The sequence below is a fragment of the Nothoprocta perdicaria genome, unplaced genomic scaffold (genome assembly GCF_003342845.1).
Source record: "Nothoprocta perdicaria isolate Ctin4 unplaced genomic scaffold, notPer1 scaffold_197, whole genome shotgun sequence".
Lineage (NCBI taxonomy): Eukaryota > Metazoa > Chordata > Aves > Tinamiformes > Tinamidae > Nothoprocta > Nothoprocta perdicaria.
In genome coordinates this window covers 323,648-350,294 of record NW_020455171.1, presented here as the reverse complement: position 1 = coordinate 350,294, position 26,647 = coordinate 323,648, and the positions used below count along the sequence as shown (strand labels likewise).

General features: G+C 40.6%; 1 protein-coding gene across 1 annotated transcript; it reads right to left on the bottom strand.

The window, feature by feature from the left end:
- On the bottom strand, positions 1–26,267 carry MTR (5-methyltetrahydrofolate-homocysteine methyltransferase). The gene is made up of 20 exons (XM_026037367.1): positions 25,852–26,267; positions 25,017–25,202; positions 24,331–24,510; positions 23,338–23,454; positions 23,092–23,232; positions 19,859–19,948; positions 19,167–19,319; positions 18,496–18,603; positions 14,202–14,302; positions 12,734–12,801; positions 11,410–11,530; positions 9,947–10,028; positions 9,049–9,147; positions 8,015–8,090; positions 7,495–7,650; positions 6,616–6,812; positions 3,964–4,164; positions 2,609–2,801; positions 1,718–1,830; positions 1–1,590 (listed from the first exon to the last, which is right to left on the bottom strand). The coding sequence occupies exons 1-20, from the start codon at positions 25,957–25,959 to the stop codon at positions 1,504–1,506; spliced, it is 2,577 nt and encodes an 858-aa protein (XP_025893152.1). The 5' UTR covers positions 25,960–26,267; the 3' UTR covers positions 1–1,503.
- Positions 26,268–26,647: the final 380 nt, after the last annotated feature.

The window sequence follows — 26,647 nt, the reverse complement described above, 5'->3', positions numbered from 1 at the left end:
ATGAAGTCAGACGAAGACATTAAAACAAATTATATAAATATTAATAATTACTGATAAATTATTTAGGAGAACACGCTCTTCATAGCATTAGTCTTCTCTTGATAATCAGAGACCAGACAAACAGGTTTTCACCCTCACAGCATTTTAGTGTATTGGCATTTAAATCTTGATTTAAACTAGTTCCACTTTCCAGACTTYATTCAAAGCTGTAAACAACTAAGTCAGAGTTAACCAGGTACGTGAAGAACAAGACTACAAGGTTTGTGATTATTTATGTTCGCATGATGTGACAAGGTACAACTGAGCATGAAATTTTAGATCYTTAACATACTTAAACATCTATTCCACATGAAATGAAGAGAACACAAAGCTGAGAACCTGCAAAACATCTCTGCACGGTGAGCACCACTGCTACTGGTTGCTTTTATAGTCCACATACCCAGAGCAAGTAAACCACTGAAGATACCTCCAAGCTGTCTGTCTGCTTACAGCAGCAGTCAGGCTGCTCTCATACTTCTCACATAGGGAAAAAAGAAAATAATAATAATAAAAAAAAGGTGCACCAGGCCCCACAGCACATCTGTGAGGTAGGAAATACCAAAATAACCCCTTACACGGAGTGGATGCAGGCTGTGGCTTGCAGAAAGGCAGAGGAAGCATGAGGACTGCCAGGGCGACAACTCCGCAGACTCAGCCAGCYCATTTAATGTTTTATGAAATAATGTCTTAATGTTTGTGATACAGCGTGCCGTTTTACTCCTGTACAGTGTATGGCTTTGAGACGTCTAATGACAACCATCACTGTGAAGTGTATTTAAAAAGTTGAGTTGTTCTTTAGACATTAYATTCCAGATCACAAGTTCTAAATATGGAACAGACATTATTTTTTATTAAAAAAAAAGGAAATTTGCAATTCTTCAGTTGTTTCTGTTCACTCGCTTATATATAAAACCGTTGCTGACTTCACAGTCAAAAATGCATCATATTTCTGTACCTTCAGCATCCAAAATACTTTAAAAAAATAAAAGTTTTTTTCTATGTACATCCACAGTCAGTGGGATACAAATTTTTCTTCCCCATCTCAAATCCAGTACAGGAGAGCTTTGCAACTCCTACATCTCACATTGTATCTAGCTCAGCTAGACTATTTGTGAAAAAAATAAAAATGTATTGCTATGGCTAAGAGATTTCCAAGGCACTCATAGACCCAAAGTAAGAACACAGGGGAGATTTGAAATATTGAGTTCCAAAAATAAAWATAAACAAACTATTGGAGGGCAGAGAAAGAACTGGTTTCAATGGGATTTTCCTMTTGGACTAGAATTTGTAGGGAGGTGTTTTCTTTTGGACAAGCCAGTGATATACAATACAAATCATTTTAAAACAACACCAAGAACAGTAATTTAAGATTACAGATCCGGCTCTATTCTTTCTTCTGGGAATGGATTGAATAAAGGAAAAGGTTTGCCCACAACACACACACACACACGCACGCATCCCGAGTTATTCGGGATCATATCCCAAAATGGGTCCCAGCCATTTCTCCACCTCTGACACAGGCAATTGCTTTCTCAGTGCATAGTCTTCAACCTGCAAAGGGAGCAAAAAACATATTTTGGAACCTCCAGCTTTTACTGTTCCCCAAAAATTTTCGGACATCTGGTCTTAAGGTATTTTTGAATATTTTAACAGTATTGTAACACACAGTGCAACTTACCTGATCTTTACATATCTTGCCAACAGCAAAATATTTCGATTTGGGATTGGAAAAGTAGAGACCAGAAACTGCAGAGGCAGGTGTCATTGCTAGTGATTCAGTTAAGCCAATTCCTGGAAAAGAGAATGAACAACATTTTTGTTCTTGGAATTGATAACAAGTATAAATTCAGACCCTCTTGTTGGGCAGACTGGAAATCTTGAGACAGCTCCCAGAAGACTGAAAACCAAGAAGCTTTCAGCTGCACTCAAAAAATTAAACTGTTTTCCGCTTGTTATCCATTGCAAAAAAAAAGGTGATCGCTTTACACATATTGCAGACTTTCATTATGGGGTTACTGTAGAGTAACTTAGAATTTGAGGAGAAAAACTTGAACACTCTCGCAACTGAAAAGGTTATCTAGAGCTCTGAAACACAGGAAGGTATTCCAGGACTGCGGTATTAGCAGTGAAGTAGCTGTTATTTAAGATATCAGAAGAAAAACAATTTTTTTTTTTTTTAAGAGATGCCATCTCAAAGGTTTCTGTGGTTCAGGAGAGACACTCATGAATGGCTTTTATTCTGCTCATATCTGGAATGCCTTCTTGCAGCCATAAGGATGCTAGATTTTTCCTTTGTGTGCAGCAGAACCCTGTTTGCTGGCAATCTGCTCATTAGGGACATATCTCCTTCACCAACAGCACTGGCAGTATTTTGCAAACTTTTCCTTAACTAAGGCAAAATAAAAATGGCAACGAAAGGGGAAAAACAAGCAATTCCCACAACCGCTTCAGTCGGATTTCTCACACAGCTCTGCACTACCCATGTCACTGTTTTGTTAGCATTTCAATCTTTAATTTACTTTCAAAAATAAAGACAAGTCAAGAGATCCTCGGAAAGGCGCGGRCGTACCTGTGCTTTCCTCAACGTTTGCCAGCTTCCACATGGTGAGTTTTTCCGTGTGGTCTGGCTGGCTTGGGTAGCCGGGGGCCGGGCGAATTCCCTCGTACCTGCCTCGGCGCAGGTCGCAGAGCTGGAGCTGCTCGCCGCTGCAGTAGGCCCAGAGCTCCCTGCGGACCCTCTCGTGCAGCTCCTCGGCCAGCGCCTTGGAGCGGGAGGAAGGAGCTGTTACGTTGTGGAGGCTGATGCCACAGCTGCGTGACTCATATGGACAAAGACTGGGACCTTCTCCCTGCCCCTCTCTCACTGTTGAAGGGGGATCTCACTACAGGCGAGACACTGGGTCAAATCTAAATTCACGTATGACTTTACCTATTCATATGTTTTCGATTTTTCTCTTTTTAGTAGACTTAGTCTTTTGGTTGTCCTGCTTTAAAATCATATTTTCTTGAAGACGTAAAGATGGGGGCAGTAACAGGAGAAGCTCGAGTACATTAGCATGTGGTGGCCATATATCACTATAGCCCTGAGGACATCAGGTGCTGAGTACTCTGGACAMCTCCTCCAGCTCCAGCTATGGAAGGCCAAACCATTCTTGCATCCATGCTAGTATCCAACTGTAAATAAGCACCACTTTTCATTTTAGCAGAGGAGTTTTCTTCTAGGTGCAAGCAGGTTATAGCTTTTCCTATCTACTCCTACAGTTTAGGTCAGAATTCAGGCCAAATTCCCACTTAGGTAAATATGTTCAGATGGCATCTGTTGTGGCTCAAGATACACAGCTGAAACTAACCCTGTTCACTCTGCACTGAAGTTGCTCTAGTTATTAACATGACTACTTAGGGGTAAGTGTGGGGCTGTCAGCTGGGCCAGGAAGAGGGTGCACAAATGCTTGGACAGGGACTTCATAAATCACATCAGCTGAGCTTTGCCTCTGCCTAAGATATGTTAAGTCAAAAACTTTCAGCCTAGATACATCTGCACAGCTACCATTAAAGCAAGAAGGTGGCCTGTCTACAATTCAAAATATACCCAGTGGGTCACACCCGGGACAAACATTCTCAAAAAAAAAAAAAAAATCTGTAAAGCTTGTTTTATTTAAGGTTGTCTTGTTTTAAAATCTATTAAATTCTATCAAAACCGCCACCAAGAACCAGGAGGCATTTTTGCAACTGAAAGATTTGGACAGCAGACTCCCCTGAGGCTCAGAAGGGAGCTCTCCTCTCAAAATGAGCTCAGTGGAAGCAGCTCATTTTCAGATTTAACAAAAAGCACAGCGCAAAGGCAACAATCTGGAACCTGAAACGGCAATTTGTCAAAAACAGCCTGAGAAAATGTGCATAGAGACCCACGACAGAGCCCCGTACCTCTGCTAGGCGGTCTCCAAGGGCCTTTACCATTATGATGCTGTACTCATCATCCTGCTCCCTATATTCACTGCACAGCTCGTCCACTCCAAAGCAGGCCACAGCAAACAGGCCCAAGTAATCACAGATGCCAGAACCCAGCGGGGCTATGAAGTCCGAGAGGCAGAAATAGGGATCTGTGCAGGCAGGGTCCTTTTCAGCCTAAAATAAAAATAATGTAACAACTGAGAACCTTTTAACAAACAGTATAATTAATCACTATTGACCTAAATAACAGAGTTTTAAGAGAGGAACCTGACACGTTTCTAATGAATATCTACCCTAGTCTCTGCGGKGTGACACCTTGGCTGTGCTTGCAGGAGAGGAAATCACCTCTCCTGTGAGGCCGCCTGGATCACTCATGAGCAAAATGTCAAAGGAAAGGTTTGCTGCGCTGCACGTACATGGAGACACGTTCTGCCTCTGTTCACAGCAAGCGAGCTTCAGCAGCTTGCTGTGCACACACAACACTGCGAGATGAGGAACACGCTTTTGCCGGCCACTAGGGGAAAAGAATTTTCCAATTCTAGCACTCACCAATTCCACATTTCCTATCTAAAGGGGGGGCGGTTCACAGCCTGCATCCCAGTTGGACAAACTGCAGAATTCAACAGCTCTTCAGCACTTCAGAACATCTCTGGGAGTTTTCTAACACTCATAGCTACAAGACACACACTCGGTAATCGAGACAAAACGGTGCCCCAAACTATATTTACAGTAACGATGCACTAGCACAAAACACACCCACCACCACCACAGAAAAGGTGAGACCCAAGCACGGTGGCAGTCAGGCAAAAAGCAGCTGATCCACTCACAGGGCTCTTGCCMAAAACAGAAAATAGGGAAAAAGACAAAACTGAGTGAACGCTGGCAAAAGCATCTAATACAATGTTTGACAGTTGAGCATCAAAGCAGCACATTCACTACAGGAACAGGACTGATRCTTAAGAATAGCAAAGCTTTTGAAATCCACCCAGTTTATAAGGAGCTAAAAGCTTTTCGCATGGATTTCACTCAACTCAAAGACTCTCAACCAAATTTTCTTACTCTACAACGACATTTTGGCATTAAACACTTTCTATCCAGTTCCCAATTGCTACTAAAAACAACAAGAAGGAAGGGCAAAGTGGAGGAAAACAATCAACTGCTCGCCTTATTCCATAACCAAAAAGGCTGTAGAACATACCATTAAAGTGAAGAAACATAAAAGCAGATGATCTCATATTAATTTTGAGGTTTCCTTTTAATGACCACAGTTCCAAAATACTAAATGCATCTACAAATATTAGATTTACATCAACTGATTACTAGTGCCAATGCCATGGAGAGAACTCTGTGTACTGAAAGAAATGTCTTATGTAGGTAGAAAGAGACAACTATTTTCTTCTGCTTTGCTCTGGTGAAGCCTCAGTTGAACTACTGTGTRCACAGGCCTGAGAGAGATGCAGATCTGAGTCCAGAGGAATGGTACCCAMAAAAGCATTAAGAGTTTCATGACCTTCACCTTTGAGAAAATCTGAAGGAATGGGGAACACATAACATGAAAAGACTATGGAGAAAAGAAAATAACAGTACTCCAGTATGTAAAAAATACTAAAAAGGAATGTCAAAATAGATATTGTCTGTGAGRGAGCCTGGGAAAAGGCCAAGAGAAGAAACTAGTAAAAATGATTTAGATGAGATAYCAAAACTTCTAACTAGGTTGTAAAACCTCAGAACAAGCTACCAGGAGGAGTTTTAAGACAGCTCTCCCTGGATGTTTGTGAGAACAGTTTACATAAACATCTGCCATGGGTTGTCAAGGGACACTCAAGCTGCATCCATGCAAGGAACTGGAACAGATAATCCTGAAGCCACGTATTTCTTATCAGTCCTGCGATACTGGCACAGGGTTGTGCGCACACAACACTGCACCACAAAAACTGAAGTATTTTAAATTTGTTTCCACTACGTTTCATGAATTGGAATATATAAACTATGAAGAAGAAGGAGAATTTGGGGGGAAGAAGGAAAGGGGTAGCATGTTGCAAGCATTGCTCAACCTATCGAAGTACATGCCAACCTAAGGCAGTACAATTGAAATGTCAATACTTACAATAGAGATTCTCTCAATTGCAACTACCAACCAACAAAATAACTATAAACTGCCACTTCTTCTATTTACCTAAAATTACAGCTAACAGGAACTCTTACCTTCACTGAGCTTTATTTTCCATGCATTATAAGTATCTTTTTAAGCTTTAACACATTCCAGAAGGATTCTCATTTAAGGCAGAATCCAAGGATATTATTAGAGAATTTAGGTTCATTAGGTTCTAATTTAGCACACAWGACCTATGTAATGGATTTACAGAGCAGAGTGCTTTAGGACAGCTCAAATATTAAAAACGAAGATAGAAAACAGGTCATATTTAAGGATGTCAACTCTATCAAGTTTTCTATTAGGCCTGGGTCACTGCTAACACGAWCCTGTTATTACTAAAAGAGAAAGAAATGGGAAAAGATAATGAAGTCAGATAACAGCAAGCATTTTCTGCATAGATTATAACGGGACCTTTTTGTTCCATTTTATTTTATTTTATTTAAACTTTAACAAATATTCTTTCATTATACCTGTTGCCTCAGGCCATAAAATTTTGCTATTGGTTCCACAGATCCCACTGCATCTTCTACAGCATACAAATGGATATCATCCTGAACACTCTGAGCTGGCCAGAACCCAATCACACCTCTGGCTTGTAATTTCTTTTGATTAATCAATGTTTTCAGTAGATTTTGAGCATCATTATAAACTCTCTTTGCTTCTTCACCTATCAGAAAAAGAAAAACAAAAAAATTAGAAAAGGCCTATTTTCACAGCCATTTCAAAGAGCTAGATTCATATAAAAGATAGCTTCATTTTCCACATAACTCAGATCACTAAAATAATCCAGCGGCTACAGCAAAGAGAAGACCTAACTGTGACTACATCTATATGGCTATGAGAACAGATAGTCTGAAATAAATGTTTCAGCAGAGTCTGGGAGAGGCAGAAGATGCAGAACAAGACGAACAATAAGGAAAAATGTCCATGCGCTTCCCCTTCCATAGCACAGCAAATCCCAACGTTAACTTGGGCGCTACGCTTCCAGTTTGATCAGGTATCCCAGGGCGTACTGAGTAGTTTCAAAAGGAGACAGAGCCCTCTTGTCCCCCTGCTCACAACAGGGGCACAGACCTTCTCAGTGTCCTGTGGCCATTTTCTGTCACTAAAACGGATTCCTCTGTTTTGAGATCCAGGCTAGGTTGAAACACAATAATTAAACATTTTTCCATTGTTTTTCAGTCTCACATCCCAACAGCTCCTTCAGTCAGTTTACATAGAAGATAAAGATCTTTGTGAAACTTAATTAACCCATGTATTTTCTACTATTCCTATATATTTCAAAACATTCTGAATTCTTAATGCACTTATGATTATTTACATAAGGTAAAACCAGTTTCACTACTTACCTACAGTTTTATCATTAAAGATTTGGGGGAAACCTCGGTTGGGATACTTTCCCCTAAGTTGCCAAACATCAAAGAAAGGCTTCCAGTCAATGTACTCTGTCAATCTCTTCAGGTCATAATCTTCAAAGACTTTTGTGCCAATGAATTTTGGCTTAACTGTAGGAATCAGAAGTACAATCTGACATGAAGGAAATAATTCCATATTATTCTTACACACGCAGTATAACCAATGCTTACCACTTCCACCTCTTCCAAAGCAGTGCCTTAGAACCTCACTGCCCTATTCTTTCCGTGTGATAACACACTCTAAAATTATAATGCAATACATTGACTGCTAAGCATAAAAATAATCAAAATATGAAAATTAAGGTCTTTTACTCATCCATATTGATAAATCAGTTGTTAGATTTCTSAACTTACTTCACTGGCCAAAATATTTAACAGTACAACTTTTATCAGGAAATATATTTCCTGATAGATCTCTTTCAATTAAAAACAAAATAAAAATGTATAAGCTTACCTGGTTTATGGCCTGCAAGCCAGTCGTGGTGGAAACCTTTTCTCCTGGCTTGCTCCAGAGACAAGTATCTTCTTTCCTGTAGGGACAAAAAGGATACAGTTACACAGCCTCTTATCTTYTGGATAAATGGTAGCCACAGAGGCTGTTGTACAGTTTTACTCAAAGCAATCTTTGAGAAACACCCCAGTTCCCCCAACTCCCAGTTCACACAGGTAAGGTGACATGGCTGCAAACTATCTATACCACACCATTATCTTTCCCTGCATACATTCAATGGAACTTGCCTGTAAGATCTCTAGTTCCTCCGAACTGCATCACAAGCTCTGCTAATGCTTTGGGTCCTCTGCCCAAAGACAGTCTTAAGCTCAGAAGTACAAAGTGTTCACAACAAGAGGTCTCTTGATCTAACTTTCTTTATCTAGAGTCCACGTAAGGGCTAGATGACTTCCAGCTGCCTCTGGGTTTCATTACAGAGGAGGTCTAAAAAGAGTAATTTGTTATTTGGTTCTTACTGTTGGTCTGCACAACAGCTTATCTCTCTATTTCATTGCTTCCTCTTAATTCACCTGAAATTCAAACCTCAGTTACTTCAAAATTGCTTAGGACCCTAACCTAGGCAATGTGAACACATCATGAGAACAGGGTGGTATAAAATATCCAATAGAGGATGGCTCAGCTACCATATACTACTGCCATTATWGCTCCCCGTGCACATCCCTGCTTCCAGCTACTGTTCTAGGAGAGAACAGGTCCCTGGTAGGTTGGCATGACTACCAGCCCCATGATCATGTCCTGAATACCACTGGTTGCCCACCAAAGACAATCAAGACTTTCCCAAGATCATTATAATGGTCATGTAGAATTTTCCTTATAGGTTAGAAAGTTTTGATTTCATATTCACAAGCTTTCCTTCAATTCTACTGTTCATTTTCAATCAGCACAAACAGACCTGAAAGTCATTAACAGAAACTGAAATTGAGAGTTAATAATGATGTAGCAACCACTCCAGACAAGAGGCTAAATCAAACTCATACCTTGAGAGACTCATAGTGTTCTTGCCTAATCTCTTCATATTCCTCTAATATTTCTTCAAAGAAGTCATCCTTTAAATTTGCATCTAAAAGCTGGGAGCACTGAAAAAAGCAAAAAGAAAGCCTTCGATAGATACCACAACATGGAATAGTAAGGACAGAGCATGAACTTCAGATTAAACCATCAGTCTTTCAAAGTCTAGTTTTCATGAAACCTATCTAGTTCAACTTGACAATGCTAAACTCAGTCTCAACACTAATCTGCAAGCAAGACTTAAAGCACGTTCAAGATGACAATCATTACTGTAAGTAATGCCCTATTAAACAGGTAGTATTAAGAGAGACCAATCTGGCTTTGGGAAGAGCTGAGAGGAAGATATCTCAGGACTTCAGAGCTTGAATAGTCTCAGAAACACTACCACAGCTTGGCTGAGTCCTTTCCAGTAGAAATTTGCAAGCTAAGACTGYACATCTAGTCAGCCATTTCCCAGCATTAACAGTTTATTGACATATCTCTAACTTAAGAAATAGAAAGATTAGAGAATAAACAGCAGGAAGTGTCAAACTACATCACTGTTCACTATGAAATGTCTGAAATCTACAAGAAAGGCCTCAAAATGAATCTGTCACTGCAGAAATGGACATTTAAGTAAAGATTCTCCATGATAACAGTTAAAATAAGGCTGATGAAATAATTAAGCAACAGCAAAACAAACAAACTCAAGCAACAGSAGTTTGGAAACCATGGTCTCTGCAGTACATCTTCAATTTTTAGCTGTAATATTAAGTCTCAGAGGAAAGGATGAGGGGCACGACAGAGAAGGAAAAAGAAAACAACCAACCAACCAACCATCCACACACATATTTTTGCATGGATGAGAAACTGTAATTTAGAACTTACAACCACAACACTCTTGGATGCATCCAGGACATGAATGACAGGTGCGCTATACCGCGGGGCAATTTTAACAGCTGTGTGTGTTCTTAAATGAAAGAGAAAGATTATTTTCGTAACTGAAATTTAAAAAAAAAGACAAAGTCTCAAAATCTTTCCCTGAACAGTCAGATAAATCCTGATAATCCTGATCAAAACGTTTAAAAGTAAGGTGCCAACTTACCCTCCCTCACTGTCTTATCAGTTGACTGACAGTCAGCAAAAAGCTTACTTTGAATTTAAAAAAATTTCAGTGAGAATGTCAGAGACAGAACCTACCCTGTCTTGCTGTTGATTACATTAATCTCCAATAAGTCTACAAAACTATGTGACACTGGTTATGAGGGTACAAGGTCCAATGCACAAAAAAATATGAAGACACCCTCCTAAGCCATCCACTTAGAATAAAGATACTTTTGCAGGCAAAAATTCCATGTTTGTTCTCAAAGTATTAAAGCTAGAGGAAAAGAGACTCCCATGAAAAAGGAGAAAAAGGAAACAGTTAGCCTTAAATTATTGCTGCAGAAGCCGCAGAGGCAGACAATAACCCTACTGTTCACCATCTGTAAAGTTATGGTAACTTCAAATGCTAGCTTTAATGTCTTGCTAAGGTCAAACCTACAGAATTCATAAACCTACTGGTTCTGATCAGAACATGCACAGCTCTGGTAAAGAAACAAGCACCGCTCATAGCTTTTAGAAATTACTTCTGCAATCTCCTGATCTGTCACCTACTCAAAGATACTGGATCAAAACCAGTKGGCAAAGTGTAACCCAAGGCCTCTACACATGCCTAAAACATGTTTGCGGTAAGACTAATGCTAGGTGTCAGGCAGCTGTCAACACTGGTCTTCAGGACATCCATCCAGCTCTATTATTTCATTTGAATGTATTTGAGAGAGTTGAATCTCAACAGAAGAGTTCACTCTGCCAAGTGCAAAAATATAACTAACTTCAAGGCCTGCAAGGAGAACACATGCTCTGCCAGCCTGCTTGAGCAGCACAGGGCGCTCAGCAAGGTCAAGGGCTGGATTACACTCTAGCTTTCCTCAAGGGAGTTAATTGCCCAGGATCAACAGCACCATTCCCAGGCTAAAGAACATGCCTATTGACTGCTGATTCAGAACCAGGCTGTTGGATCCCTTGCCCTCTATTTTTAGGTGTGTGTCCATGACAGCCAGCACAAATGTCACCTGCACAAAGGAAGTGTTTGAGGTGTCCATTATTAGCTGTGTCCCAATTACAATCTTCTCTCCATAATCCAGTACCTAATATAAGAAATAGCTTCATCAGTCTTACCTAAATGCATGACTAACTGTTTGGGGGGAAAAAGAGGGACAGTGGTAAAGAAATGGCTACAAAGCTCCCCCCTCCCCAGCTACCATGATTTTCATACACATTTTTCAGCCTTCCCAACCCAGATATCTTACTTAGAAGTAGTTGCTCCTCCAATCAGCAATGGAATCTTTATTGCTAATCTCTCCATTTCCTTGGCAACAAAGATCATTTCATCCAAAGAAGGGGTGATGAGACCAGAAAGGCCAATTATATCTATTTCAAATGTATAAACACAGAGAGAAAACATTTAGCAAATATACTCATGAAAGACAGAAGTATTACAGAAAATGCTTCATTTCTACCTTCACACATAGTGAGACACAAGCATGGTAACTGCTAATCAGGAAGCTAACCTGACCTAATTAAAAAAATCAAAGCTTTCCAATAATGAAGTACACAGTACTACTTCTGATTACAAAGTRTCACACCTCAGTGAGGTTCGTTGCTAGCTGGTGTGCCAAGAATTTCATCGAGATATGAAACAAGCCAAAATAGTTACAGGCTATGCTCTCAGAAATGGTCAGCAAACACTTTMAGACTTCACCACCTACACTCCACACAATTAACTTCCTTCAACATTCAACAGACAGTTTGAAAGCAACTGTAGCTTGGGTCAGAAAGTTTATTATTTCTTAGAAGAATTCATCCTGGTTTTCACACTCACTGGTTTGGAAGGCTGAATGTCAAGTTATTTTATGGATTTAAGTCTCAGTACAAAGCTACTTAACCTTTCCAAGCCTCCCTTCATTCATCTGTGAAACAAACAGCCAAAACATCTCTCTCAGACTTAGCCTTGTAATGAATGTTTTCAGTTTTCCTTGGATAAGTTTCACAGAAGTGCCAATTACTGTTGATACCATACAAGTTCTGATTTATTCCACAGAAGGGGTGAGGTTGGAAGGGACCTCCAGAGATCATCTAGCCCAGGCTCCCTGCTCTAGCAGGGACACGTGGGCATGTGGCACAGGGTGGTATCAAGGTGGGTTTGGAAGTTCTCCAGAGAAGGAGACTCCACAGCCTCCCTGGGCCACCTGTTCCAGAGCTCTGTCACCCTCCCAGTGAAGAACAACTTCTTCACACAGAGATGGAACTTACTGGGTTTCAACTTGCACCCATTATCCCTTCTCCTGTTACTGGCCACCACTGAGAAGAGTTTGGCCTCATCTTCCCCCTACATTCTCCCCTCTCTGGCATTTGTACATGTCGATCAGATCCCCTATCAATCTCCTCCAGGCTAAACAGGCCCAGCTTGCTTAGACTTTCCTCGTAAGACAGATGTTTCTATCCCTTAATCAACTTCATTGCTCTACAACATTTGAAGGTATCTGACCAATTAACCAAATGTACTGGAATGCAGTGAGTAGAAAAAATTAATAAATAAAGCAATTCAGGAATACTAATGAAATCTGTCTCTACCTGCTTTGTTTTCAACAGCAGCTTTCAATATCTTATCACATGGAGTCATGACTCCTAAATCAATAACTCTGTAAAAAGAAGTGAGATGACATAGTATTTTTAAAAAAGTATTTAAATATTTTTGCTAAAGGGCAAACATTATACTTACTGTAAGTGACTGACCTAATACAGAAGCTAGGAAAAACAAAATAAATCTTGATTTTAGGAAATAATTTCTAGGTCTAGAAAAAATTTCAGCATACTAGAATTTTAGATGATATGGTACCAGTGAAAAATATTGAAAATAAAAAACTTAGTTTTTTTTTCATGTTATTTCTAACGTTAGTTCAGCAGCACTGACAGGTTATGGAATGTCAGGAATATAAAGTGATTTCCATTAATTCTTTTAAATTATATAATATAATACCTTAAAAGCCGCCCACATTTTGTTAAATGAGACACTACACTTTCCTTGCTCATCACTACCAGGGTTTCTGTTTGAGACAACCAGCCCAGCTTGCTGGCTTCACTGAGCCTCACTCCTATTCATGGTCACAGTGAACTGAAACCATGGTGCTTTTCAAGTGGTTCCTCCTAAACAAAGCTCAAAAGAAGCCTGGATAATCAGCAGAAGTTAAAACAACATTSAAATGGAGTATATTACAACTTAGGCACACCACTCTTATTGACTTCAATACTTTTGTTTTAATGAAGAGATGCCTTTTGCTCTTCATTAAAATAAGTTGCAGCCACACAGTCAAAACCAACACAAGCAAAACAAAAGGATGGTTGATGAGACAAGATGCAACTCCAAAGCAGATTCAGCTCCAAGCAACATTTTCAGACTCCAATGAAGGGCTTTTGATAGAAATGTAACCACTCCATCACTGCTGTCAATGCTGTATCATGCATACAGACCTGGGAAGGGCTGACTTTTCTTAATGTCTTTTGGAGACTCAAGATTAAAATCTCTAAAATCTCATCCTTTATTAAAAAAAAAAAAAAAAAAACCAACAAAGACACCCCAATAAGTTTGTACAGTTTTATTTAACAAGCATCCTGAAAAACCACACCAAAATTCACTAGAATTTTACAACACCTCCTTTCTTCCAACACACAACATGAGGTGCAGGCAGTCTTGCCCGTTCCAACTGTCTTGGTTTCTTAAGTACAAAAACTGATGATCTCATCAGTTTTTCAGTTATGTTTCCATTAATGTTAAACTTTATTCATCCAGGATACCAACTTACTCGGAAAAAGTTGTTCAAGAAAGCCATATTCCTTCTTGCCTCCCAGCTAGTAATGGCTGGTGTGACTTATGGCCCCAGTCACAGCTACGGGCACAGAGGAGGCTGCTAACCACGACGCATCCCCCTCTAACGTGCTGTGAGCAGCACAGCCGCGGCCGGGCTCACCCAGGGGTCAGGCAGCCTCACACAAGGGCTGCTCTGGCACATTACACGAGCAACCAGCAACACAACCTCTTTACCTGAAGTTGTTACAGCCCAGAACGACTCCCACGATGTTCTTGCCAATGTCGTGCACATCACCTTTGACAGTGGCCAGCACTATGGTGCCATGGTAAGGATCCTGGAAGGGGAACAAATGACAGCCAGGTTAAGTTGCTTGGATGCCTCAAAACGTTTGCACAAGTTCTTCAATGAGGGAAGCCTGATGCACAACTGAGGCAGCCATCCTAACACGCGTGACTGTAAAACACAGTGTTTATGATGTAAACAGTATGGAAAATCACCATAAAAGATTCTGGTCATAAGAACCTGCACTCAATAAATAGAAATCATACTACATTATTATTCAAATAGCTGGGTTTAATAACATTTATGAATAGGAAGTTTCAAATCTGGATGGCTTTTGTGCAGTGCCACACTCCAACCCATAAAGTACTCCTGCTTCAAACCTCTCTGATAAATAGTTTAAATGGATTAAATATTTAGAACTAGAGGGTGTGAATGTTCATAATGTTCATAATCACACAGCCACTTGAGTATTCATGGCAATCTTCTAATGCAAGAGTCTTTTTTTTTTTTTTTCCCCTCTCCCCTCAAATGCAACATCATTARCACAGAAAACTTCAGAAAATTTCAGTGTACTGATCAGGTAGCTTTAGACAATCCAGCCTGAGCAAACAGGCTGGAAAAAGAAGCTCCCTGAGTAAGGGAAGCTCTGCTGTCACCGGCTGTTCCTAAGTTAGACAGTCTCCAGTTAGACCCTCCAACCCTGCAAATGGGGCTGTAACCAGAAGGACAGCAGCTCTCCACTAGGACATGGGCTTTCATGATTGCTATTTGCAGTATAATCAGTGCAGTCATTTGAAGCAGCTCCAGGCTATCGCAGTGACATGTCTGAGTTTGTGCAAGCTCAAAAGGGATTAACAGGCTACTTGTTACAGCATTTATACAAAGGGAAAACCTGAGCACAGTCTATGTGAAAATGCAAATCCAACTTCTGTCCACTAACTTGCCTCTTTTGCAGATGACATTGCTGGTGGATTCAGCCTGTCATTAAAGCAAATGATTCACTCTGGATTTTATCCAGTATCTCTCCTTCATGCACTTGCATCGCCTTCTTTCTATATTCCCAAGAGGGACAGTGACATTTCCCATGATTCTAACACCTTTTGTGACACTCTACATCCCCACCCATTCTGCTGTTTAAATGGTTAGTCTAGCATCTCCCCAAGGCTCATCTTTTCAAAAGAGCAGGTAACTGAGAACACAAAATGAATGTTTATTAGGACAGCAGTTCTGGATATAGAAKCATAGAACGCTTAAGGTTGGAAGGGACTTCAGAGGTCATTTAGTCCAAACCCCTACACGCGCAGGGTAAATGACATCAATGTCACTTCTTCCAGCTGAAAATACAGTGCTGTACTGTAAGAGAAACTAAAGTAATCAAGGATTGTGGGAAGAATAATAACCACTAYACATATGTATCATATCCTAAAGCTACTGATGATTTAACTAGCCATTGATATCCAAGGAAGGAAATTGACTGGATCTGCACATAAGGAGGAAAATCTATGTTGGGCATCGAGCACTATGGGCCAGGGCACATGCTATTTTACATAAACTCTGTTTAAAACAAACCGATTTCAGTAGCCCCAAGCGAGGAGCTCCTCAAGSTCTGGGCACAGAGCCACGCAGCTCCTTTCAAAAGCCTGGACAGAGCTGCAGAGCCGCAGCCACTTACCCTCCAACACAACACGGTGCCGTTTGCACCGCCGGGCACTCTGCAGCTCAAACTGCCCCGGGGCTTCAATAGGGTCAGTACCATTAGGTGTCCCAGCCAGCAGCTAACGGCAGAGAGGGACCCGGCTGGTCTCCTCCTTTAGGAAGCTGAAAGCTCTATGCAGAGGAGCAAACACACAGGGGGGAAGGCGCTGCCATCCTCGCTCAGCAGAGGACACAGGAAGCAGGACAGAGGCCTTATGTTCTCCCCTGCTGCCCTCCGCAGCAGCACAGAACACCTACAGCCTCTGCAGAGAGCTTACCATTTTTTTCAGAGATTCTCAAACCCCATTTAGCCTCTTTCTAGGAAGAAAAAAAAAAAAAAGTGCAGAGAGTTCAACTGAAAGCAACGCAGGCAGTGATTCTCAGCATTTTCAAACAGAAACACCAGAACAAAGCAGATGGTGCCAACCAGGAGCACTCCTAGGAGTCTAAAGCACAAGTGCATCCAAATTAAAGAGGAACAGCAGAGGAAAAGGAAAGAATAAACAAGAGGGAGACAACACTCAGAGAGGAGACTCATGAGCGAGGGAGAACAGAACCACTGAGACAACGGAGAGGAGACACTGCCTTCACACACGAGAAGAGACTGGGAAGAGACGCTACGTGGGCTCCATCTCCCACGAAGGGCAGGCACGCTGGATTACCAGGGTCATCACATCCCATGTTCCATTAATCAAATATAGAAGAAATTACCTGGACATAAACTTCAAATAACTGATGGAACAATCTTCAAAGAAGAATCACCAAGTGGCAGCTGCCAAAGATGACATGCTATAGAGGAACTATAAAGGGATCTATAAGAGAACCTGAATGCCATTTGGTATTTTTACCAGTAATTTCAAGTGATCTACAAAACATAAGGATGTCAACAAAGGATGGGGGTGTGGATACTGCAGGACAGGATGAGGATTCAAGATTATCTTGACAAATTAAATAAGCATCCCTAAACTCAGTAAGATGAAATTCCTTATAAAGGACTGCCAATTATTGCAAGGAAATAAAAGAAATAAGAAAAAAAGAAAAAAAGAAAATGGGAAACATCTAATAAAACAACCTAACGGCAAGATTCATTAGCAGCAAAAGTCAATAACAGACCACACGTCACAGTGCTGCAGAACACCAGCCATTAGCACTGGCTTTGTGTTGAATCAAAGTAACTGCCAAGTCCTCCTTGTCCCCAACACCCAACCGAGGCCTTGCAATCCCTCTGGAAGGATTCCGGAGTCAGACACAGAACTCCTGAAGTCACCTCAAGTCATAAGACATTGAGATAGGAAAGCTCACAGCTTTCTCTGCCACTGCACTGCAGTGCTTTGACAGCATTACAGCATTTCCTTCCCCCCTACCCTAAGTATCTCCCCAAGGAAATTTAAGCCCCATTTACTCTTGAGAGGACATGGAGATTTTACTTGTCTTCCCGAGAAATACTTGATGAAGATGATAAACAGATAGTGAAGAAAAAGATGAAGATTTTAGTCAGCATAAGTCTGAAAGGAAATATACCCCACTCTATTGCGCTAAACTTTCACTCAAGATTAGATGCTTCTAACCATTATAACCATTGCTCTCTTCTGAAACTCTAACGAGTTCACACGTTTTCCTTCTAATGGGATGCTGTGCTTCCATCGGTGCTAAGTGGAGCATTAAAAAAAGAAAGAAAAAAGAAAAAAGAAAGAAAAAAAGAAAAAAGAAAGGAAAAAAGCACTGCACAGCACACTTCAATTCTAGCTGCTGGATTCTAGCTGGGTAGTTGTGGGGGAGTTTGGGTGCATGTGTGATGTTTTTTTTTGCAATACTACTGACACTGTTGACTAACATGTTTCTTTCTAACAACTACAGCCCTCAGACTTTTCTTCAGGAAACCATCACCTAGCCAGTTATTTTCCATTTTTATTTGTGCCATTCGGTTATTTCTGCTTCCATAATATCATGCACTAGTATCTACTGTACTAGAATCAAAGCAATTCTGGAAAAAAAAAAAAAAAGGAAAAAGTCATACGAAAAAACTAAATTCAGATCCTGTTTTCTTATTTAACAGCACCGCACAACGTGGGTATGGCTGCAATTATAATTAGCCTGCTATGCTAACATAACACAAAGTCTTGCTGTCACAGTCTATACAGACACATTTTAAGGTTTTTTTTTTTTTTTTTTTTTAAGGTGAGAAATCATTTGAGAGGGTCAAGATGAATAAAGAAAAACATTTTAATAGGTTTTGAAAACCTACAAGGCATTTAGAGTTCATCAATGGAGGAGGAAGTTGCAGATACTGGCAAAATTTCCCACAGGGAAGACTTAGATCAAAAATAACAGAAATGCTAACACCAGAATTGAATGCCTACGAAAGCCTGCGACACCCTTCAGGAGGTTTTCATGAACGGGTGAGACACACACTGAGCAAATTTTCATAAAATCTGCACTTCATGCATTCCATACCTGCTTCAAACTAATGGATAAATATCACCAGGAAAACAATTTCATTTTCTGTCAAGACATGCTACCAAAGAGTTACAGCACAAGGAACTGCCTTGCCTCTTCCTCCACGCTGCCTTGTCCAGCTCTCTTCTCCTCTCTCTCTTTTTCCATATAGGGAACGAGGTAGCCAACTGCCTTCTTCATAACTCGAGCAGACTTTATCACCTGCATAGATAAATAGAGGGGAAAAAAAAAAGTCGGAAAAACACCCTCAAATATCTCACAGCTTTTTTTCTACGGCCATTCAAACAAGCAACAAAATATCCCATCTTTGGCAAGCTGACATTCCAGCTTTGCAGAGCATTCTGAGGTACCAGGCTGCTGGTCTTACTGGACCAACTGGCCAAACACAACATTTGCTCTCAGTGCGCAACCTCCAGGGCTGCTCAAGACAGAAGGGCAGCTGGGTTTAGCACTTTAAGTCTCTGTTCTTACGCAAAAGTCACAAAAAGAAAGAGGGAAAAAAAAAAAATCCAATCAAACGTGACTATTTAAAACTACTTTCTAACCAAAGGAAAGAATTCAAGAGCAAGGGACAACAACTGTGGAAGCGTATACAGAGAGGCGAGTTCAAGAATGAAGAAAAATAAGTAAACTTACTAACAACGACTCAATTTTCTGAACTCAAGTGCTACATCTGAAAATAGAGCCAGTCTAGAATATTTTGGCTGCATTTTACAATGTTAGTTTTTGGCAAATATGAAAGTATAAGTAATTTTTTTCTTTACCTGAGGCAAAAACATCTTTCCAGCACCAAAAAGATCACCAACGATTTTCATGCCATTCATCAAAGGCCCTTCAATTATATTTAGAGGTCTAGGATATTTTTCATGATTTAACCTTGCCTCTTCTGTATCTTCAATGACATATTTCTCAATGCCCTGAGGAAAAAAAAAATGAAAAGGTTTTAACTTAGCAGAAATACAGCTTATACTTAAGAGCTGCCTTCCCTTTCCCCAAAATCAAAATAGAAGATACTTTACATGCTACTAGTCTTTAAGAATATATCAAATGTATACTTAAAATACATACTCTCAGGGAAAAAAAAAATCTGTATGTCCAAAGCCTTCTAAATTATTCTAACTACAGTCACAAATAATGGTGTTTTTGCTCCCTATGCAGAGGTGTAACTCAGCGCCAAGCAGCTGCACTACTAAGGGCCAGAGAACAACTGAAAAGTCAGAGCAGCCAGTGTCAGCAAACTAGTACTGCCAGCACTTGCAGAAAAAAATACCAAATTTGAAGAAATCAAATTGCAAACTTTACATCACAATGCTGTTCCTTTTACTGATTTCAAAGCTTTATTAAGTATATCTGTTGAAGAATTTTTAAGCTGCAAGTGGCCCTTCTAGAAATTTTATGCCCCAGAGTGCTCATCAGCCATTTGCTTGAGCGTGGCAACCTTGTAAAGGGGATTCACCTTTACGAGAGCGTATTCCAGCCTCTCCTCCACCGAGGTTTTCCGCCATTCATCAGTCTGTACCACTTTTTTCCCCCCTTGGGCATGATTCTGAAAAAGAAAGACATCTGTGGGAGCCTGACAGGATACGAAGTACAAGTACGGACTCCACTTCCAGAGAAGTCAGAATAATTTTGTGTATGGTTCATGAAATATTTTTTTATCGCACATGCAAATCACATTTTAAATATGTGTAATGTATGGCAGACAGTTAGTGGGTTTACATGCCAAAAAGTACATATCTCAATGAAGAAGGGAAAAAAGTAATGTTGGAGGGGGGAAACAATTCTAATAAATTTCATTCTTAAACAAAAATGCTGAAAAGACTAATTCTGAGGGCTTTATGAGAACATAATTTAAATTGATTCCTGGCCCATACAATGACACTTCATTTTAAAATTCAAATTAATCTGGCATTAACACCACTCCTGCCGAGACAGTTTATGCCATTTCTTCTCACAGATACCTTTGCAATGAGAAGGGCCTGAAGCAGCACTATTTTTCACAAATATGGATTGCCCTGGTTCCTCTCACACTCTCTCTGCCTCACGTCCCCTTTCTCCTCTGCTTCTCTGAATGCAAAGGCCAAACAAGCTTCTCGGGACAAGAAAGCTCTTCAACCCCCATGATGTAAGTTCACGGAGGAGCACACTGTACTTTACTTCAGCTACCACACTTCAGGCAAATTATTCCCTTTTCTCCCTCACCTATTCTTCATAATCTGAGGTTTTCTTTCCCTGTATTTCTGAGCCCTCGTTAGCAACTCTTTAAAGACAACGCCAGAGAAAGAATCATGAGAACCTCATCCAAAAGATCTCATCCCCAAGAACAACCAGTTCTCAGTTGAGTTGATACAAGTGTTAGCTCCCTTCATCGCTTCTTATCAAACCCCTCACCGATGTCGTTTGTACAGAGAGAATGAAAGAAGGGGGAAAAGGTTGTGGAGTCTCTATCCTTTGAGATAATTAAAGCACAACTGGACACAGCTCTGCACAGCCTGTGAGTGGCCCTGCTTGGAGTGACCCTTCTGTGGTTCTCTCAAAAGGGCCAAGGGCTCCTCAACCTCTGGTCACACATTTCAGTGAGGAGATCATCCTAATCTAAAAATAACTCTTCTTTAACCAACCCATGAAGTTGTAGGGTGGGCATGCAGGGACCACAGCAGCAAACACTACATGCAGATTTTGAAAAAAACAGGATGATTGCACTGCATGCTAAAGATGACAAAAAACAGCTTCAGAAGCACAACTCCCATTGCCGTAAGAGGGACTAAGTTTGAGAACGTCCACAACTTTGCACATGATGGAAAATGGTTTTTTCATCTCAAACTTYGGATGCAAACAGAACTCCTACAGGAGCAACTGCCTTGCTTTCCCCAAGGGTCTCGTATGCAAGGAACTGGCAAGCACTGTTACCTGAAGGAATTAGGAGGACACTTCTCTGGAGCTCTATGAGAGGTGCAGTACTTGAAATGGGACTGCACATTCTATGCTCTATGTGCAAGAACAAACTGCAGTGATCAGAAATAAAAAGAACACATGCACTTACTGACTGGTAAATAAATGTTTGTGTTTATTTAAGAAAGGAAAATACCCCACACACAATAAATAAAAAGCTTTTACAGAGAAGAATTTAGAAATATTCAAGTGCACTAAATGAAGAGGAGAATCAGGAAAAGTGTTTTGAAAAATGCTCCAAACTTTACATTAAAACTCGCTTTATATTATATAGGGTTTATTCTTAGATGTAAATAAAGGGTGGGTTTTTTTTTTTTTTTTTTTTTGGTAACTGGGCACTGTTTTACTCGTGCAATAGAATAACTGCCACAAGCAAGAATAGAGCTTTCAATATTTGAAATATCAACAAGAATCTTCCACACTTATAGACCTCAAAGGAGGAGCCCACTCCCAGTTTTACTTCTCACGTTCCATTTAGATTGGCTCCATATTCTGCAGAAACAATACCTGCACAATCCCTTTCCAAACTTGATTAAGATATACTTAACTACATGATTAATCCTCTCTAAAGGTAAGTATTCTCAAATTAAGACTTCCTTAACAGAAACGTTCAATTTTAAACTCTTGAACACGTGCATCTGTGTTGCTCTTAGGGATTCATACAGAGGGTATTTAAAATCCCAAACGCATGTAACTATTTCTGAAAAAAATCCATTAGGCAGTAGTCTGTGTAGACTCCAAGAATGGCTTTGTAGATCTGTCCTTCCAGGCCTTAATCTTTCCACCATGCTTTACTTTTCCACGTGTGTGCATGCATATATTTCTTCCTCTTCAGGCAACACTAACAATCCAAGAGTGGAAACCTTCTTACACGGCGAGCAAATTTACATTTACAAGCGAATTGCTTGGACATTAGCAGCAAGTTACAAAACAGCCTAGACAGAGCTATACACAGTCTTCCTGTATGTTTTTTAAACATGTTGCCATTGTTTCTGAAAAACACGTGTAACTGTGGAGCAAGGTACAGACCAAAGGAAGCAGTGCAGTCAGGAGCTGCACCAGGGCCGAGCAGCCTTCGGGTGCGCCCATCTCCTTTGCCAGGAGCCACCTCACTCACCCGGACAGGTTCCACCTGCTAGCTCTGTTCAGCACAGGATTTCATCAGTCTTTTGGCTCCTAATCTGGAAATCACCATGAGCGTAATCTRCATCTTTTATTACTACCATCATGACAGCATCTCATAAACACTAATGAGATGATCCCCATCTTGACCAGAGTGACGTTCTGAGCTGGAGGACTACGGCCCAGCCAGGAACTGAGGGCAACCACTCATCCAGTGGTGAGACAAACCTGCACCACCCAAGAGTCTAATGTTTTTGCCTCCCTCAGGGCTCCTGCCAATTGTGCTCCAACAACAGGTTAAACTTGGCTGTGGGTTAGCCTTTCCTATGTTAATTTTGTAAGAGAACATGTATGCAGTTTGATGTGCTGAAGCACCTGAGAAACACCAGAGTGAGTCCTTTCAGGGCACCTGTGAAACTGGACAGGAACAATCTGTTACRGAGGCCACGTTCTGTTCTTTTTCAGAAACAGACTGCACACAGTATCAGCAGCAACTTCTAACACTCACTGTTCAACTGACACACCTTACAGGATGTTTCGCCTGCCATCAGCAGGGACGTGCTGAAATCCAGCTGCTAAGCTAACCACTGCTCCAAGCTTAACATTGGAAGTTACCTGAGCATAATGTAAAAGTTTCTCTGTTGCGTCAGGATCTTTGTTCCAGATCAGATTCTCACACAGCAGCAGCAGTTCCTTGTGGATATCATCATACACTGGCAGATTCCCAGCATTCACAATCCCCATGTCCATGCCACACTGGGAGGACAAAGAAAAGAAAAAAAAAAAGAAAAAGGGAAAGATCACACAGAATCCCTTCACCAGGGCTCCCAGACATAGCACTGGTCAAAAATTACACCCTACCTTAATTGCATGGTAAAGGAACACTCCATGCATTGCTTCTCGAATGGCATCCATTCCTCGAAAGGAGAAGGACAGATTGGAAAGGCCTCCACTTATCCTGGCTCCTGGCAGGGTCTCCTAATGGAATTGCATGCAAATTTTTAGAAAAGCTGTTACACAAAAGGAAATTTAAGTACAGTAAATAGTCCATGAAATAGGTGGTCACTGAGCTGTGGTGCACTACTAATGTCCTCTCTTTCTGCCATGGTTTCTGTAGGCTCTGGTGCTCTTTTAAAAGCCCAGCAGCCTTCCAGATGCTCCCCCAGCAGACCTAGTACCTCCCTTCCCATCCCTCAGCCCCCGTGCCCAGCAGCACATCTCAGGAATGGGTTAGCTCTTCCTGAACTTAAGCTGGGAATCAGGCTCAACTTGAACTTTAGAACCTAGGGTACCTGAGCAGCTAACCTCAAGGCAGCAGCCTTTCCATAGGGACACGTGCTGAAAAAACACCCTGTGAGGTAACCAAGCCCCAGGGTGCTTGTGGTGCCGCACCTCCAGCCCCGAGTACCTGCCTCTTGAGACGCCACAGCACAGCCTCCCTGGCTGCATTCAGGCACTAACCTTCATTTCTGCATCTCCTGACGCACACATTTTGGCTAAACAGTCAGACTACTGCAYGAGGCCCAACCAGAGCAATTGAGCCCATATTAATCAAAAGGAGCAGCTTTCACATACCTTCAGAGAGGTCCTTTTGGCTAGAACACCTAATGTAATTGTTACCTTATTTAATTAGTATAGTATTTTTACAGTAGACTTAATGGATTGAAATATATTTATAGAACTATTTAAAGGTCTTTCATTGGAAATAAAACAATTTAGGAAAACAGCTGCACTTCACAGGAAGAGCCCTACAATTAAATTAAAACGCTCAGTATTTTGTAGCAGTTGGGCTCTTTTCCTAAAGCAAACCCAGTAAAATACTAAACTCTAAGTCAAAATAAGCTCATAACTCACTTTTATGGTTTTAGTAGCATTGATAAAATTCATGGCATACAGGTTATGTTCTTCCATTCCAGTACCTATGGTCAAAATATTAGGGTCAAATATTAYATCATTTGGATTGTAGCACAGTTTTTCCACAAGGAGGTGATAAGCTCTGGTACAGATTGCAATCTTGGATTCTGTTTCTGTCGCCTGCGGAGAAAGAAGAGTTTTCCCATGAAACTAAGACAACATGAAAAGCAGAGTCTTCAGAAATCATTTACAGCTCCAGTGATAACAGGATTGAGAATTCCCAATCTGAACACCATTAGAGAAGGATGACACATAAAATCTGGATTCTACCCATTAAAACAAAACGAACAAACAAAAAACTGCTTTCCAACAATTCATCATCCTATGCAGTTTAATATTTTTTAAAAAAAGGCTAAAAATAAATTGACAAGGATTCCCCTTTAATAATAAAATGCAACTTCCAAATTAAAATCTTTTGTGCAGCAGCAGAATAAGCATAGCAGAATAAGCAAAAAAAACAGGCTTGTGCTAACAGCAGTAAATGTGGAGCAAAACTTGGATTCCTTGAATGAGGGAACAACATAAGAAATGCTTATAAATCAGGATCAAAAATAGTGCCAAGAGCAGTGGCCCCTTTAAGACCTCCATGCCAGTGAAAAACCTCTCCTTTAACAAGCGACACTCACCTGACCCATTTCATCAAAAGCCATGACAACCACTGCTGCTCCATACAGTTTAATCTTCCTGGCTTTCTCCAGAAAGTCTTTCTCACCTTCCTTCAGACTGATGCTGTTCACAATGCATTTTCCCTGGCAGCACTTCAGACCTGCTTCAATCACTGAGAAATTTGAGGAGTCAATGCACAGCGGCACCTGCAAAGAACCGAGGTGAGCAAGGACAACACACACAGGTTACAAGTTAAATGGGCCCCGGGCAGTTAGCCAATTTGGACACAGCACAATATTCATTAGCTTTTATGAATAAGAAGTTTCTAGGTGGCATTTGTTGATTCACTTGCTTTTAATGCAAACTCAGAGCAAATTTAACTCAGGTGCTTCTATGAATATCCCATCACTTCTCCTCTCTGTATGGTCTTCTGTTTAAGAATGAGATGATCATTTCTAGATAAAGTACTTAGCAGGAGCACCTTCTAGATCACTGTCCCTCACATGGTTAAGGTTTTGTGAGGAACAGCCCAGTAATACACTGCCTGCACACAGACTGCAGTGCAAAACTGTCACAGCAGGARCCTTCACTCAGCTATAACCAACAAAAGACTGACCTACGTTTAGTTCAAAACAGAGGACATTAAAACAGACMGTCTTCCTCGCTTCACTGCTGTCTAATGCTGCCCCAAGAAAGGCATTATTAGAACAGCTTGCTCCGATACCTCTGTTTTCTTCTATTTTCTTTTTCGATTCCAGCTGGTGAACAAACAATTCAATAACAACATTTTCTGAAAGGCAACTTCCAGCTCAACAATATGTTCCATATTGTGCTTCAGGGCAACTCAGTTGGTACCTTTGCAATATCAGGTTCTGAAGAAATCAAGTTACAAAATCTGGTCATAGCGGCAGGGCCATCCAACATGCCATCATCCATATTGATATCAAGAACCTGGGCTCCCATCTCAACTTGCACTTTGGCTACACTAAGAGCTTCCTAAAGAAGAAACATAGAACAGGTCATCAGAAAACACAGCCTAGTCATTTTCAAATTAACGTTTCATTGTCTGAAAAAGTGTGCAGTCCTACAAATTACCACAATAAACGTATCCTTTATTAAAACTTTAAAGGGCAATCTGTAAGAGAATTAGGAAATAGTCCTCAACACACAGCAACAGGGAAGTCATCAGCATGACACAACACATGACYGTTTTATTCACAAAAATACGGCACCAGGTACCTACACATGCTGACAGTGCCATTAATTTTAAAAGTGGGTCATATATTTAAAAGATCTAAGACTTGCATGGTAACAAGGACAGGAAAACTGTCTCTGTGATGTATATATACACACACACCACAGAGATGTATATCCCCTTGTATAATGAGGGTCTGGTGTCACAAGCCATGCTCTTTTTTAAACATGGAGTACTTTATTTTTGGAGGTTGGTTGGCTTTTTTTTTTTTTCCTCCATCTGCAGAATAACCACCAAGTTATTCTGTTATTAAGAAGGAAARTTATTTCAAGTTATTAAGAAGGAAATACTAAAGCTTCCCTTCCAGCCCACATAATAACACTAGGGTCTGTTGGCTCTTTCTCTGTTTTAATCATGCTGCAGATTAAGGAGAGGGAGAAGCAAAACAAAACAAAA